Genomic DNA, 17507 nt, shown 5'->3' on the forward strand with positions numbered 1-17507 from the left:
GCTTTACTCCCCTAACCCCAGTCCCTGCAAATCTGCTTCCTACAATCTTCCCTTCCCAGGTATTGGCAACACCAGCAGTCCAGTTGGTCAGGAGCTGTGCAATCAACCTCATATATCATGTGAAACCCTTGGCTAATCCTATTGGTTCTGTCTTCAAAATACATCTGAAACCCACCCCCTCTTAGTGTCTTCATTGCTACCATCTTGGTCCAAACCATCATCAAACAGGCTTGGAATATGAGTCTCTACTTCAGCCTTTGCTCCTGTCATGAATTTAGAGGCAACCAGAGCAATCTGTCAAAACCTGAATTAGGTATGGAGTTCTCTGCTCAGTAGTCCCCAGTGTCTCCCCACCTCACAGGAAAAGCCAAAGTATCAGGTCCTATGTGATCTTCCTCTTCTCTTAACCTCTAGCTTCATCTCTTCCCTTTCAATCTGAGTCAGCCACATGGGCCCCCCCACTTCTCTATTCCTTTAGGATTACTCCAACCTCAGTATCTTAGCACTTGTTTTTCCCTCATCCTGGAATGACCTGTCCTAGACCCCCAGAGCTTTGCATGGCCCCCTCCCTTGTGTCATTCAGGTATTTGCCCACATTGCCCCTCTGGGGACCTATCTAGTCATCTTCCCCATCACTTTCTATTCCCTTATCTTGTTTTTTATTTATTTTTATTTTTGAGACAGAGTTTCGCTCTTGTTACCCAGGCTGGAGTGCAATGGCGCGATCTCAGCTCACTACAGCCTCTGCCTCCTGGGTTCAGGCAATTCTCCTGCCTCAGCCTCCTGCATAGCTGGGATTACAGGCATGCACCACCATGCCCAGCTAATTTTTGTATTTTTAGTAGAGATGGGGTTTCACCATGTTGACCAGGATGGTCTCGATCTCTTGACCTTGTGATCCACCCACCTCGGCCTCCCAAAGTGCTGGGATTACAGGCTTGAGCCACTGCACCCATCCTGATTTATTTTTTTTTAAATAGAGACAATCTACGTTGCTCAGGCCTGGGCTCAAGTGATCCTCCTTATTTGGCCTCCCAAAGTGCCGGGATTACAGGTGTAAGCCACCATGTTGGCCATGTTTTTTCTTCATATTACTTATTGCTTAACAAATATTGCCTGTGCATATACTATATACATGGCATGTGTATATACATATGTATATACATATATGTTTGGTTTTTTGTGTGTGTATATAGTCAGTCTGGCTCTTGTATTTGGTTTTTTGTTTGTTTGTTTGTTTTAATTTTGAGACTGAGTCTTGCTCTGTTGCCTGAGCTGGAGTGCAGTGGCGTGATCTGGGCTCACTGCAACCTTTGCCTCCCAGGTTCAAGCGATTCTTCTGCCTCAGCATCCTGAGTAACGGATTACAGGCATCTGCCACCGTGCTCCTTAATTTTTGTATTTTTAGTAGAGGTGGGGTTTCACTATGTTGGCCGGGTCTCAAACTCCTGACCTCAAGTGATCCACCCGCCTCAGCCTTCCAAAGTGCTGGGATTACAAGTGTGACCCACTGTGCCTGGCCTGGCACTTGTATTTGTAACTCTTGGCTTAATTGCAGCATGCTTAAAAGCAGTCTAATGGATACAGGAAGGATATAGTTTCTGACTCTTAAAAGTTCAAATCCTTTTGCTGGACTTCAGAGTTGAGATATCACTGAGGTCAGAAATGGCCCAAATACTTGCCAGCTAGGGGCCAGAGAAGCTCCCTGGAGAGCTCCCAGCCACACCCATAGTCTTGGCTTTGCTGTTGTTTCTCTGACCTCCAGAGGCAGTTGTAGGCCTCTAATGATGAAACCACTTGCAATCCATCTCTCTAGCTTCAGCTCCCGCCGAACATTTGATGCTTTAGTCTCATTTTACCTCTTTGTCTTGGCTGAAAGTTTCTTTCCTTCTATAAGCTTCAGTTTCCTCATCTGTAAAATGGGGTTTATTGGATGCTTGGCATGTGCTGATATTGTGCTATTATCTCATTTAATCTTTTTTTTTTTTTTTTTTTTGAGACGGAGTTTCGCTGTTGTTACCCAGTCTGGAGTGCAATGGCACGATCTAGGCTCACCAACCTCCGCCTTCTGGGTTCAAGCAATTCTCCTGCCTCAGCCTCCCAAGTAGCTGGGACTACAGGCATGCACCACCATACCCAGCTAATTTTTGTATTTTTTTAGTAGAGACAGGGTTTCACCTCGTTGACCAGGATGGTCTTGATCTCTTGACCTCATGCCTCCCAAAGTGCTGGGATTATAGGCGTGAGCCACCGCACCCGGCCTATCTCGTTTAATCTTTACCCCAACTCTGTTATTACCCTATTTTTTTAATTTGAGATGGAGTTTCGCTCTTGTTGCCCAGGCTGGAGTGCAGTGGCGTGATCTCAGCTCACTGCAACCTCCGCCTCCCTGGTTTAAGTGATTCTTCTGCTCAGCCTCCTGAGTATCTGGGATTACAGGCATGCACCACCATGCCCGGCTAATGTTTCGTATTTTTAGTAGACATGGGGTTTCTCCATGTTGGTCAAGCTGGTCTCGAACTCCTGACCTCGGGTGATCCGCCCACCTTGGCCTCCCAAAGTGCTGGGGTTACAGGCGTGAGCCACTATGCCCAGCTACCCTATTTTATAGATAGGAAAACTAGGTTCAGGGAGGTGTAGTGACTTCATATACCTTGAAGGTGGGATTTGAATTCTTGAAAGCTGGGATTTGAATCAGTGCTATCCTCGGCCCCTAATTTGCAAGGCCTTTGCTTAAGACCTTCACCAACTACATGGGTAAAAGCACAAGCATGGCTGGGCACCGCAGCTCATGCCTGTAATCCCAGCACTTTGGGAGTCTGGGGCAGGCAGAACACGAGGTCAAGAGATCAAGACCATCCCAGCCAGCATGGTGAAACTCCATCTCTACTAAAAATACAAAAATGAGCTGGGCGTGGTGGCACGCACCTGTAGTCCCAGCTACTCAGGAGGCTGAGTCAGGAGAATCGCTTGAACCCGGGAGGCAGAGGCTGCAGTGAGCCAAGATCACGCCACTGCACTCCAGCCTGGCGACACAGGGAGACTTTTGTTTCAAAAAAAAGCACAAGCATTTCTGGGAAGCTGCGCGAAACAAACAAGATTAACAATGTCTCCTAGAATTTTAGCTGAGAGGTGGTGACATTGTACCTCACTACTCATTTTCTGGGAACAGAGCAGTTTTACAAACAGTTTGAAGCTTGGGCTTAATCCCAGCTCGTGGCAGACAGCAGTAACTTCTGAAGATCTATCTATAAAGCGGGCATAACATGTCTGTCCTTCTGGAGTTGCTGTGAGGATCCAATGAGACAATGTGTCCTGTAAATGCTTGGCCGCAGGGTAGGTACTCAATCAGTAATAGCCATCTTCACCTGAGTGAAAAGAGATGAACTAGTGACTGCAAAACAACCTGGACAAACCCCAGAGACACGATGCTAAGTGAGGGGAAGCCAGCCTCAAATGGTTACATGCTGTGTGATTCCATTTATTTGACATTCTGGAAAAGACAAAGGCATGAAGATGGGGAACAGATGATGGTGCTGCCAGAAGTTAGGATGAGTGGCAGATGTGGATGTAGAAGGATCACACAGAGAAGTGTTTGATGTATCATTATTGCAGTATTGGTTACATGAATGTGTACATGTGTTAAGATTCATAGTACTGGGTCAGGCACAGTGGCTGAAGCCTGTAATCCCAGCACTTTGCGAGGCCAAAGCGGGTGGATTACCTGAGGTTAGGAGTTTGAGACCAGCCTGGCCAACATGGTGAAACCCCATCTCTACTAAAAATACAAAAATTAGCTGGATGTGGTGGCCAGCACCTGTAATCCCAGCTACTTGGGAGGCTGAGGCAGGAGAGTCACTTAAAGCTGGGAGGTGGAGGCTGGGCAACAGAGTCATTCATCTGAAAAAAGAGAAAACAAAAACATTAAAAGAACTGTACAGCAAAATAAAAGATAGTTTTGTTGTATGACAATTTTTATTGACTGATTGATTTTTGAGACAGGGTCCACTCTGTCACTCAGGCTGGAGTACAGTGGCGCAACCACAGCTCACTGCAGCCTCGACCTCCCAGGCTCAATCAATCCTCCCACCTCAGCCTTCTGAGCAGCTGGGACTACAGGTGTTTGCCACCACACTCAGTTAATTTTTAAATTTTTTGTAGAGCTGCGGGGTCTCACTATGTTGCTGGGGTTGACCTTGAACTCCTGGCCTCAAGCGATCCTCCTGCCTCACTCTCCCAAAGTGCTTTTTAAAAATGTTAAAAACGGCCTAAAAATGTTAAAAACAGCCAGGCACGGTGGCTTACGCCTGTAATCCCAGCACTTAGGAAGGCCGAGGCAGGTGGATCACGAGGTCAAGAGATCGAGACCATCCTGGTCAACAAGGTGAAACCCCGACTCTACTAAAAATACAAAAATTAGCTGGGCATGGTGGTGTGCACCTGTAGTCCCAGCTACTCAGGAGGCTGAGGCAGGAGAATTGCTTGAACCCAGAAGGCGGAGGTTGCGGTGAGCCGAGATCGTGCCATTGCACTCCAGCCTGGATAACAACAGCGAAACTCCGTCTCAAAAAAAAAAAAATGTTATAAACAACGTAGGTTATGAAGTTAGACTTGGGTTCAAATCCTAGTTCTGCTATGTATTAGCCATTGGCTCAATCTTCTTTTTCTTTCCCTAGATATTGCCTGCCTGTATTCCTCTAGTAGTGGCAACAATTGCCAGAGAAGATGGAGCAGGTCCCCCCAGGACTTGCAACTCCAGCCTGTGTCTGCAGCGGGTGCTGTAGGTACTGATTTCTCCACCTCATGGTGAGAGGCCTTCCTCTTGGGCCTGGAAAGAGGGAAGTCCAAGTCTGTCTGGCAGAGGTGTTGCAGATGGGCAAGTTTTTCAGACACTGTCTAGCACTTCTGGGACTGCAGCAGTGGAGGCTGCAGAAGGCCAGTTCCCCAGGTGCGGGCTTCTGACACTATCACTTCCAGACTCCTCATACAACAAATGACCCCTAAACAGATTTATCCACAATCTCTCCATCCTAAGAAGTCAGTGATCAGTTTTCACTTTTGCATGTTCCCTTCTGTCCCCATTATTTTCCCATAGTGGGGCAGCTACTACCTGCATGGTTGGAGCTTCATATATATATATATTTATTTTATTATTTTTTTTTTTTAAGATGGGATTTCACCATGTTGGTCAGGCTGGTCTTGAACTCCCGACCTCAGGTTAGCTGCCCACCTTGGCTTCCAGAGTGCTTGGATTACAGGTGTAAGCTACCGTGCCCGGCCAAGCTTCCCATTTTTAAAGAGGCCAGAAATCCTAGTGCTTTATTTATTTATTTAAGAGACGGGGTCTCGCTATGTTGCCCAGGCTGGAGTGCAGTGGCTATTCACAGGCGCGATCCCACTACTGATCAGCACAGGAGTTTTGACCTGATCCGTTTCCGACCTGGGCCGGTTCACCCCTCCTTAGGCAACCTGGTGGTCCCCCGCTCCCAGGAGGTCACCATATTGATGCCGAACTTAGTGCGGACACCCGATCAGCATAGCGCACTGCAGCCCAGAACTCCTGGGCTCAAGCGATCCTCCCACCTCAGCCTCCCGAGTAGCTGGGACTACAGGCACGCGCCACCGCGCCCGGCCCTAGTTCTTTAAAATGTTGGCAGCCTGTTCCAGTTTTATAAACTGAAGACTGAGCAACACACATGCACATGGGCCTCATATGGTCTGGAGGCCACTAGTTGGAGATCTCTGTAGTTTGAGCTGTGTCTCTTTCAGCACTGTTCTTGTCATTCCTGAGCTGGGATGCCAGCTGAAACATAGAATGCTCAGTTAAATTTGAATTTCTTCTTTTCTTAGAGTCTTGCTTTGTCACCCAGGCTGGAGTGCAGTGGCACGATCTCAGGCCACTGCAACCTCCACCTCTGAGGTTCAAGTGATTCATATACCTCAGCCTCCCAAGTAGCTGGGATTATAGATGTGTACCACCACCCCCAGCTAATTTTTGTTAAATTTGAATTTCAGATAACAAGTAATTTTTTAGGGTAAGTATGCCCCATGCAATATTGGGGACATAGTAAAAAGTTACTTGTTGTTTACTTCAAATTCTAATTTAACTAGGAGTTGTATGTTTTTACTTTCTAAATTGCCCCATTCCCAGAACACCTGATTTGGGATGATGGCATTCATTTTTTTTTTTTTTTTTTTTTTTTTTCTTGAGATGGAGTTTCGCTCTTTTTGCCTGGGCTGGACTGCAATGGTGCAATCTTGGCTCACTGCAACCTCCACCTCCCAGGTTCAAGTGGTTCTCCTGCCTTAGTCTCCCAAGTAGCTGGGATTACAGGCGTCTGCCACCACACTAGGCTAATTTTTGTATTTTTAGTAGAGATGGGGTTTTTCCATGTTGGCCAGGCTGGTCTTGAACTCCTAACCTCACATGATCCACCCACCTTGCCTCCCAAAGTGCTGGGATTGTAGGCATGACCCATTCTGCCTGGCCAAGGGCATTCATTCTTTAAGATGCAGGCTCCGTGGACCTCATACCTTACTGATTTCCATATTCTTTGCTGACTTGGGTTTTTCCTGCAAAATTGAGGGAAACTGAGGTTTGTGTAGTTTCCTGATGGCTAGTTTCCCTGGCTTCAAAGCCTGGGTGAGTGGAATTGGCAGAGTCTGCGGCCAACCTGACCCATCCTCTGATCATAGTCCCCCATGGTCCTGATATTAATTAACCAGAGGTCTGTTTAGAAGGTGGCAGAAACAGACCATCTTGGGCTTATTTATATCTTTTTTTAAAAGAGAGAAAAGGAGAAATCTGGATTCTTTCCCTTGTCAGTCTCCTTTAACCAAATGGTCTTTTGCTAAAATAGACTGGCCTGACTGTATTGGTAGGAAGGGTTGAGATGGGAGTGGGCCAAGTGGGCAAGAACATTTTTTTTTTTTTGCCCTGATGTTAAAATTGCAGCAAATGCAATCTTCTGCCTCTGCCCAGGTTGACCTGATGTTTTTAGAAGCAGAGAGGCTGCTTGTTGAGTGTGGTGGTATTTATAATAGTGTACATTAGGCTGCCTCAAACATCCCTCACTGTCGTACCTTTTAGCCCACTCTAATGTACCTCTCAGTCTGATTTCTCCCTACTTGAGTTACAATAACAATAGCAACGACTGCCTTTTAAAAAGTTTCCTACCAGGCTTCATGGTAGGTACTTTACATGTTTTAGTTTTATTTATTTTTTGAGACAGAGTCTCACTCTGTCCCCCATGCTGGAGTGCAGTGGTGTGATCATGGCTCACTGCAGCCTTGAACTCCTGGGCTCAAGTGAGCCTCCTACCTCAGCCATAGCTGGGACCACAGTAGCTGAGACTACTACCGCACCCGGCTAATTTTTCTATTTTTTATAGAGACGATGTCTCCCTTTGTTCCCCAGGCTGATCTCTCCTGGGCTCAAGCAATCCTCTTGCCTCACTCTCCCAAGGTATTGGGATTGCGGGTGTGAGCCACCGTTCCTGACCTTATACATTTTAAATAATTTATTCCTCACCTCAAGTGAGTAACATCCCAATTTAACAGACAAGGAAACAGATTGGGCAGGGGAAGTGACTTGCCTCAGACACATAATAAATGGCTCTGCCAGTGTCTTCCTTAGTGCTTCCAGATCTCCTTGTCACTTTTGTCCTCTCTGCTCCTCTCTGCTCCTCTCTGTTCAGTGCTCCTGGAGCATGAACTGCATTAACAGTTCCTTGTCTGGTGGCCTCAAGGTTCCCTAGGAGGTAGGGAGGGTGAGTCTGAGATATGCATTCCCCTCAGGCACATTCCCCTCTGGCTGCCTTCCTCTGTCTAAGGCCACAGACCCTCAAGAGCTTCCCCAACTGACTTTCCAGGCTCTGATAGCTGCTGCTTGCCTGCCCCATCAGGTGTGGGGGGTGCTTTATGGGTCAACATTAGCTTATGTGGTTTCCTTATATCCTGTCCGCACCCTTGTTATTCTCAAATTATACTCTGATTGACCTATTCTGTATCCAGTGGGTTGTGACTATCTAGAGGCAGAGTTGGGATTTGAACCCCAGGACTTAAAATAAGCTCTGTGCAAACGGCTTCCCAGAGCTGCTTGCTGTTTTCTTCTGCCAGGCCCGGCATCTCCATTCTGGCATGGACCATGGTCTGCTGTCATTTCCACAGCAATTGCAAGAAATTGCCAAGTACATTTTTTGTGACCTCCAGGTGAATGACCCTGTTAAAAATGAAATAACAACAAAAGCAATTTTTTTTTTTTTTTTGAGATGGACTTTCACTCTTATTACCCAGGCTGGAGTGCAATGGCACTATCTCGGCTCACTGCAACCTCCGCCTCCTGGGTTCAGGCAATTCTCCTGCGTCAGCCTCCCGAGTAGCTGGGATTACAGGCGCGTGCCACCATGCCCAGCTAATTTTTGTATTTTTTGTAGAGACAGGGTTTCACCTTGTTGACCAGGATGGTCTTGATCTCTTGACCTCGTGATCCGCCCCCCTCGGCCTCCCAAAGTGCTGGGATTATAGGCGTGAGCCACCACGCCCAGCCGAAATTTCTTAATTAAAATTACAAAACAGAAAAAAAAAATGTCACTCTTGGGGGAAGCTGGGTGAAAGGTACTGGATATTCTACATAGTATTTTTGCAGTTCTCTGTGAATCAATAGTTATTTCCAAATGTTAAAAAAGACTTTTTTTTGTTTTTCTTTCATTTTTTTACACTGTATAGAACTCAAAAAAACTTTATTACTAAAGCAGAAAAAAACAAGCAGAATATGTGGTTCACTGTCGAAGGAAGTACAGAAAGATAAAAATAAGAAAACATTGACACAACTCACTCTACTGTTGAACCTTATTTTGTTTTATATACTTCTAGGTTTTTGTTTTGTTTTGGTTTTTTGAGAGGAGTCTTGCTCTTATCACCCAGGCTGGAATGGAATGATGCTTTCTCAGTTCACTCTGCTTCCCAGGTTCAAGCAATCCTCCTGCCTCAGCCTCCCAAGTAGCTGGGACTACAGATGCCCACCACCACACCCAGCTAATTTTTGTAGTTTTAGTAGTGATGGGGTCTTGCCAAGTTGACCAGGCTGGTCTTGAACTCCTGACTTCAAGTGATCCACTTGCCTAGGCCTCCGAAAGTGCTGGGATTACAGGTGTGAGCCACCATGCCTGGCCTATAATGCTGTTTTGTAACTTCTGTCAGTTAACCATCTCCATTTTTTCACATCAATAATTTCCCATTTTTCCTCAAAAATCCTATACAACTGGCAGGGGATATATGTGACAGGAGGCCATTTGGTCCTTCAGGTTCTTCCAACCTAGCACCACCCTTTCTTCCCCTTTACCACAGGGGCTTGTCCTGGAGAATGCCACACCTTCTGGATTCATCTGAGTGTTGCCTCCTGGGGGTGTTATTTCATTTGTTGCATCTCCTATAAATTGGAGAGTCAATCTAAAGGCTTGATAAGATCAAGTCAAATATTTTGGCAAGAAAGCATCATAGGTGATGACGATGCTGTGCATATCAGGCAACATCACATATTTAGTGGACAAATAAAGTTGTATATATTTATTGTGTACTACATGATGTTTTGAAATATGTACACATTACGGAATGGCTAAATCAAGCTAAAGAAAATATGCATTACTTAACTTTTTTTTTTTTTTAAGAGACTGAGTTTTGCTCTTGTTGCTCAGGCTAGAGTGCAGTGACGAAATCTCAGCTCACTGCAACCTCCACCTCCCCAGTTAGGTTCAAGTGAGTCTCCTGCCTCAGCCTCCCAAGTAGCTGGGATTACAGGAATCCGCCTCCATGCCTGGGTAATTTTTTGTATTTAGTAGAGACAGGGTTTCACCATGTTGGTCAGGCTGGTTGAACTCCTGACCTCAGGTGATCCACCCGCCTTGGCTTCCCAGAGTGCTGGGATTACAGGCGTGACACTTCACATTTTTTTGCTATGAGAACACAAAATCCTTTGAGCAATTTTTAAGTACACAGTATCTTGTTATTGACTATAGTCACCATGATGTACAATAGAGCCCTTGAAATTATTCCTCCTCTTTAACTGGAATTTTGTACCCTTTGATCAATATCTCCTGAACACAATTTTTTCTGCTCTTCTCCATGACTATGACTTATATGTGTAGATGCTACATAGAAGTGACATCATGCAGCCTGGACAACAGAGTGAGTTTTTGGTTTTGTTTCTTTTTCTTTTTCTTTTTCTTTTTGAAACTGTCTCACTCTGTGGCCCAGGCATGATCTCAGCTCACCGCAGTTCTGCCTCCTGCACTCAGGTGATCCTCCCATTTCAGCCTCCTGAGTAGCTGGGATTACAGGTGTGCACCACCACACCCAGCTAATTGTTGTATATTTTGTAGAGATTGGTTTTGCCAAGTTGCCCAGGCTAGTCTTGAACTCCTGGGCTCACACAATCTGCCTGCCTCAGCCTCCCAAAGTGCTGGAATTTCAGGCATGAGCCACCATACTCAGCTGAGACTCTTTCTACAAAATAAAAAGTAATAAGAAAATTAGCCAGGCATGGTGGTTGCCTATAGGCCCAGCTCCTCAGGAGACTGAGATGGGAGGATAACTTGAACCCAAAAGGAAATAAAGTAGGGCCAGGTGTGGTGGCTCATGCCTATAATCCCAGTACTTTGAGAGGCCGAGGCAGGTGGATCACTTGAGGCCAGGAGTTCGAGACCAGTCTGGCCAATGTGGTGAAACCTCATCTCTACTAAAACTACAGAAATTAGCTGGTAACGCATTCCTGTAATCCCAGCTACTTGGGAGGCTGAGGTACGAGAATCACTTAAACCTGGGAGGCAGAGTTTGCAGTAAATCTAGATCACACCACTGTACCCCAGCCTGGGCATCAGAACAAGACCCTGTTTTTTTGTTTTTTTTTTTGAGACAGAGTTTCGCTGTTGTTACCCAGGCTGGAGTGCAATGGCGTGATCTCGGCTCACCGCAACCTCCACCTCCTGGGTTCAGGAAATTCTCCTGCCTCAGCCTCCTGAGTAGCTGGGACTACAGGTGCGCACCACCATGCCCAGCTAATTTTTGTATTTCTAATAGAGACGGGGTTTCACCTTGTTGACCAGGATGGTCTCAATCTCTTGACCTCGTGATCCACCCACCTCGGCCTCCCAAAGTGCTGGTGCTGGGATTATAGGCATGAGCCACCGCGCCCGGCTAAAAGATAGTTTCAAACAGCAAGAAGTGGTTTAAAAGGAAGGTAACGTGTGAGGAATGTGGAATCTTTTAGATCAGTGACGAGGGAAGATCCCTCTGAGGAGGTGACGTGTCAGATGAGACTTGAAAGATGTAGAGTCGTCAACCATGGGAAGATCTGAGGGAAGAGAATGTCAGGCAGCAGGAACAGAAAGAGCAAAGGCCCGTGGTAGAACAGAGCTGCCTCAAGAAAGAGAAAACACTGAAAATCATGATGGACTGTTCAAAGACAGAGAAAAGAGCGGTGGCTCACACCTGTAATCCCAGCACTTTGCGAGGCCAAGGTCAGGAGTTCAAGACCAGCCTGGCCAAGATGATGAAACCCTGTCTCTACTAAAAATACAAAAATCAGCCGGGCATGGTGGCGGGTGCTGGTAATCCCAGCTACTCAGGAGGCTGAGGCAGGGAATTGCTTGAACCTGGAAGGCTGAGTTTGCAGTGAGCTGAGATCATGCCACTGCACTCCAGCCTGGGTGACAGAAGACGACTCTACCTTAAAAAAAAAAAAAAAAAAAAAAAGCCCGAGTGCAGTGGCTCACATCTGTAATCTCAGCACTTTGGGAGGCCGAGAGGGGTGGATCACGAGGTCAGGAGTTCAAGACCAACCTGGCCAATATGGTGAAACCCATCTCTTCAAAAAATACAAAAAACATTTAGCCGGGCATGGTGGCATGTAGTCCCAGCTACTCTGGAGGCTGAGGCAGGAGAATCCCTTGAAGCCAGGATGCAAAGGTTGCAGTGAGCCAAGATCATGCCACTGCACTCTGGCCTGGGCGACAGAGCAAGACCTCAAAAAAAAAAAAAAGAAAGAGCTGAAGCACAGTGAAGGGAGAGATCATTGGCAGAGGCAGGGATCACTCACGATTTTATTCTGAGTGTGTTTTGATGTGGGAGGGCAAAGGGTTTCAAGCAGTGGAGTGAAGTGATCTGATTTCTGTGCTGGGAGAGCCCCTCTGGCTTTAGGTTCCTGGTGGAGATTGGACTCTGTTGGTGAAGGGCCAAACATGGATGCTGAGCTCTGGTGAGGCATCCAGCTGAGAGGTGATGTGTTGGCTCCAGGTGGTGGAAGTGAAGAGTAGTGGACCACAGTGGAGACTGTAGTCCACCACCTGGATTCCCCTTCGGGACAGAGACTACAGGATTCGCCTTCAGCCAAGGAGAACCACCTCGCCTAATATTGCCTCCTTCACAGGGGCAGCCTACCTCCAATATCGTAAGGACCCCATCTCATGGCCCTGATGTGGGCAACTCAGAAGGGCTGTCTCAGCGTCTGAGTTCTGGTGTGCCTGCATTCCAGCCCCAACATCCCCTGCGCCCCTCCCCCCTTCACCCTACCCACTTCACAGGTGCTGTGCGGGAGAGTGCTTCCTGGTAAATCGCCTGGGTGCCCAGCTCTCTTTCTGTTTCCCAGGGAACCCAACCAAAGACACTGATGGATCAGAAGAGCAGTACAAATAGAACGTGACACTCAGTGAGAAGTCCTTGCTCCACAGATGATGATGGTTCAGGGAAGGTCCCAGAGTCTCCAGCAGGTCACAGAACCTCTGGCAGAGCTGAGGTGACCCCAGCTCTCCTCTTCACAGCTCTGTTCCTCTTCCACCTGCAAACCAAGAGAGTCACAATGGAATGGCCCAAGGTCTACAAAAACCAGAAATGTGTCAGCAGGGCACATTTCTAAGAGAGGAAATTGCCACTCTTAGTGCTACGAGTCTTTGTGGCTTTGGTTGCAATTGCGTGGGAGTGTGCCTTTTAGTTTGACAGTGCGCTCTTTTTTTTTTTTTTTTTTTTTTTTTGAGGCGGAGTTTCGCTCTTGTTACCCAGGCTGGAGTGCAATGGTGTGATCTCGGCTCACCGCAACCTCCGCCTCCCGGGTTCAGGTAATTCTCCTGCCTCAGCCTCCTGAGTAGCTGGGATTACAGGCACGCACCACCGTGCCCAGCTAACTTTTTGTATTTTTAGTAGAAACGGGGTTTCACCATGTTGACCAGGATGGTCTTGATCTCTTGACCTCGTGATCCACCCGCCTTGGCCTCCCAAAGTGCTGGGATTACAGGTGTGAGCCACCGCGCCCGGCCCGACAGTGTGCTCTTATAATTGGAGGATTAGGTCACTGGCATTCAAATCAGTCCCTCCCGAGAGACACTGCCAGTCTAGTTTCTGGTAAGCTTCAATTTCCCTGTCACTGCAGAGACCCAGCTTTACATACTGGTGAAACCTTGGCCAGGAACAGTGACCTGAAACAGTGAAACTGTTCTCCTATTCTAAATTTGAAACATTCAGCCCTCTGGGTCTGCAGCTATCTGCTTCTCACTTGCTGGCTTCTTGGGTCAGAGTGGGGCTGCTTTGATTTATTCACTCGCTCACTCAGTCATGTTATTCATCAGACATCTCTGATGTTGCTGACCAGGGGCTTAATATATAGACAGAGAGATGAAGATGACCCTGCCCTCAAATGGCTCATGCCCAGCTTGGGGAGACAGATGGTCTTCCTAATGTTTCACTATGAATAACTTATCTTTTTTGGGACCAGTTCAGAATGCTTTGAATGTCCCAAAGCAGAGTTTGCTATTCCCTAGGCAGTGCACAGCCAAGTTAGGTTCTTGAATAGGAGAGTGGCCTGATTAAAGGTGTACTTTAGGTTTGTTTATCTGGTTGCATATCCATTCATCCATCCACCCACCCACTCATCCATCCATCCATCTCATTTATCCACTCATCCATCCATTCATCTCATCCATCCAACTATCCATCCCATCTATCCCATTCATCGACCTATTGGTCCATCCATCCATTCATCTATCCATCTCATCCATCCATCCATTCGCCCTATCCATCCATCCCCACCCATCCATCCATCCATTCTATCCATCCTATTAATCCATCTATCCATCCATCCCATCCATTCATCTCTCAACTGTCCATCTATCCATCCATCCCATCCACTCACCCATTATCCATCTATCCATCCCATCACTCATCCATTCACCCATCCCAGCTATCTATTACCCATCCATCCATTCATCCATCCACCTCATCCATCCATTCATCTCAACTATCCATTGATTGCATCCATCCATGGTGAGGTTTCTTTTTTTTATATATATATAGAGACGGGGTTTCACCATGTTGGCCAGGATGGTCTCGATCTCTTGACCTGGTGATCCGCTCGCCTCAGCCTCCCAAAGTGCCACCGCACCCGGCCCTGTCCTTTCTGGAAAGTCCTACTGGGCGAAAAGGAAGCCCTTCCTGGGCTGCCTGCCCTCCGGGAGAAGCCGCGCCCCCTCAGGCTACAGGGCTCCGGGCGCCTGAGGACGCCCATTGCCGGCGCGCACCCGGAAGTCCCGAGCTCTGGCCCCGCCTTAGAAGCCCCCTCCATCGCCCCGCCCTGCCCCGCTCTACCGCCCCGCCTCTCCGCTCCACCGAGCCTGCGTAGTGGTCCGTCGGCGCCCGGCTACAGGGCGGCTGTTGCAGTTGGTCTGGCGCAGTGCGCGGCTCCCCTGGCTGCTGGGGTACTGGCTGCGTACGCGGTGAGGGAGTGGGGACGGGGAGGCGCCTTCTGGCTCCGGCTGGAGCCGGCGAGAGCGCGAACGAGCGACGGCAGAAACCGCGGGCCTGTGGACGGCGGCATCAGCGGCTAGCAGGTAAGGTCCGCGCGGGGCGAGCGTGGGTCGTGCAGGCCCGTGAGGGGGTGCGGGTTGCGGGCGGGCCAGGAATGCGGCGGCCTGGCCAGGGGCGCAGGTGAGCGAGGTCCGCGCGGGGGCCGGCGGAGCATTGACCGTTGAGCGCGGCCACACTGCACCCCGTGCCGGCCGGGCCGCGACGGGGACCCGGGCGGGGCAGGCCTGGGCCTCGGGGCGGGCACGCGCTCCTTGTTCGCCGGCCCGTACTCTTCCGTCACCCCATCTCCGCCGCCCCGCGCCAACATGGCCGCCATCCTTCTGTCCCCACTTCCTGGCCGCCTTAGGCCGCTTAGCGCGCGCTTTATTTTAAAGCAGAGCTGGGAGGCCCGCGGGCCGGGCGGTGGCGCAGCGCAGTTGAGCCCGGGTAGGGCGCGCTGCGCCAGATTGAGGGCGGGGAGGGGGAGAGTTGCCTAATCCCGGGGCGCGGGGAGGGGGGAATTGGGTCACCCCGGGGACGCGGGACTGCCCTCGGGCCACCCTTCCTAGGGTCGGGGGATGGCCGTGGTCCTGGCAAGCTGTGGGTTGCCGGAACGCCCACCGGGCGGTCCTCGCGCCGGCGCAGCCCCCTTCCTGATGCGCGTGGTGAAACTTGCGTGCTCTACAGAGAGCCAAGCACTTTTCTTCTCCTGAGTGCCCTTGGATGTATTCGTCTAGGAATGTATGTGTTGAAATTTTTTATTTATTTAATTTTTTTGAGACGGAGTTTTGCTCTTGTTACCCAGGCTGTAGTGCAATGGCGCGATCTCGGCTCACCGCAAACTCCGCCTCCTGGGTTGAGGCAATTCTTCTGCCTCAGCCTCGCGAGTAGCTGGGATTACAGGTGTGAGCCACCATGCCCAGCTAATTTTTTCAATTTTTAGTAGAGACGGGGGTTTCACCATGTTGACCAGGATGGTCTCGATCTCTTGACCTCGTGATCCACCCGCCTCGGCCTCCCAAAGTGCTGGGATTGCAGGCGTGAGCCAGGCGCCAGGCCGAATGTGTTGAAGATTGCAGTGTGGGACTGACTGCACATCCCCTCCCGTTTGCCTTTCTCCGGCATCTTACTGCATTGATTCTGCATTCTCGATTTTACAAAGGTTTTTTTTGAGTAATGGCTTCAGTAATGTCAACCCATACACATGTCAAAGTTTGTTTATGCAATTGTTTTTACATTTCTCTTTTTATTTGTAATTTTTGAATTAGATTTTGTGTTTTTGGAGAGATTTTCCTTACGTGGTGGAAGGGTTTTTAATCTTGGTAAATATGGATTATCACGTTCATCAGAAACCAATACCAGGAACATTTAAATGTTTTAAAGGCTTTCACTCTCCAGTGACTTGTGCGAAAGACGACTTTCATACTAAAACGGGAATACCTTTTTTTAATTGGAATTTTCTGGAAGGAATTCTGTGCAATCTGAAAAGATTGATGGAGGCTACAGTAATTGCTTTCTACATCGCTTTTGTTAAGCAGTGAAAATTAGGCGCACTTGGAGATTTCTACCTGGGCATACTGAGTTTTTGAACACCATTGAAGTGAAATTTTGGAAAGGGCAAGTGAAATGAGGCTTCTTCCAACCTCCCCCTACCCACCTCAGCTTGGTTAACAGGCAAACACCAAAATATTATTTAATAGCTGGTAATTTACAGAACGTTGGTATCAGATTTGATAATTATACATTAAGGTTGTACGATATGTGTATGTCAGAGTTATACGTAGTAGGTCGTACAGTCTTATGAAAAATACAGTTTCTTTATAATCTTCTGAGTAGCGAAATGACAATGGTTATGAATTGTCAAGACATTGGGGCCAGTATATGTCTTCAGTCATGTTTTTATGCCTGAAATCCAGGAAACAGTGTAAATGGATGTTTCCTGAAACCGCCATTGCAATGCCGTATGTTTGTTGGTCATTGGTGTCCTTACAGTATATCTCAGATAATGGTCTGTCTCCCTTACTTGTGAACTGAGGGGTCATGATATTGCTGCGGCTTGTCTGTGCCCCTCTCCATTTTGTGGGTAGTGTCTGTTTTCCAGTATTGCTCTGTTTTCCAGGCTGGAGTGCAGTGCTGCAATCTCTGCTTGCTGTAACCTCTGCCTCCCTAGTTCAAGCAGTTCTCCTGCCTCAACCTTTGGAGCATGCACCACTATGCTGGGCTAATTTTTGTATTTCTAGTATAGACAGGGTTTCACCATGTTGGCCAAGCTGGTCTGGAACCTGACCTCAGGTGATCCGCCTGCCTCACCCTCCCAAAGTTCTGGGGTTACAGGCCTAAGCTACCGTGCCTAGCCAAGATTTGTCATCTCTGTGTGCTGGTAACATTTCTAGCCTTTTCTTTTAGCTACTTAGAAATATACAGTATGGGCTGGGCGCAGTGGATCACGCCTGTAATCCCAGCACTTTGGGAGGCCGAGGCGGGTGGATCACGAGGTCAAGAGATTGAGATCATCCTGGTCAACATGGTGAAACCCCGTCTCTACTAAAAATACAAAAAATTAGCTGGGCACGGTGGCGCATGCCTGTAATCCCAGCTACTCAGGAGGCTGAGGCAGGAGAATTGCCTGAACCCAGGAGACAGAGGTTGCAGTGAGCTGAGATCACGCCATTGCACTC

General features: G+C 48.2%; 1 protein-coding gene across 1 annotated transcript; it reads right to left on the minus strand.

Annotated features, from left to right (window-relative positions):
- Positions 1-12627: 12627 nt before the first annotated feature.
- On the minus strand, positions 12628-15954 carry LOC144582802 (uncharacterized). The gene is made up of 3 exons (XM_078375401.1): positions 15921-15954; positions 14632-15211; positions 12628-12832 (listed from the first exon to the last, which is right to left on the minus strand). Exons 1-3 carry the CDS (start codon positions 15952-15954, stop codon positions 12766-12768), a joined length of 681 nt encoding a protein of 226 aa, XP_078231527.1. The 3' UTR covers positions 12628-12765.
- Between the last annotated feature and the right edge of the window lie 1553 nt (positions 15955-17507).

Source organism: Callithrix jacchus, chromosome 5 (genome assembly GCF_049354715.1).
Source record: "Callithrix jacchus isolate 240 chromosome 5, calJac240_pri, whole genome shotgun sequence".
In the NCBI taxonomy this organism is placed as follows: Eukaryota; Metazoa; Chordata; class Mammalia; order Primates; family Cebidae; genus Callithrix; species Callithrix jacchus.

Bases quoted from the DNA above. Each gene is read 5' to 3' on its own strand.
- LOC144582802 (XM_078375401.1), bottom strand. From the start codon at position 15,954: ATGCCGGAGAAAGGCAAACGGGAGGGGATGTGCA. The intron at 15,212-15,920 runs GTCAGTCCCACA...TTTAAAATAAAG, and splicing joins CAAACGGGAGGGGATGTGCA to CGCGCGCTAAGCGGCCTAAG. The intron at 12,833-14,631 runs GTAGAGCGGGGC...CTTGGTTTGCAG, and splicing joins TGGAGCGGAGAGGCGGGGCG to GTGGAAGAGGAACAGAGCTG.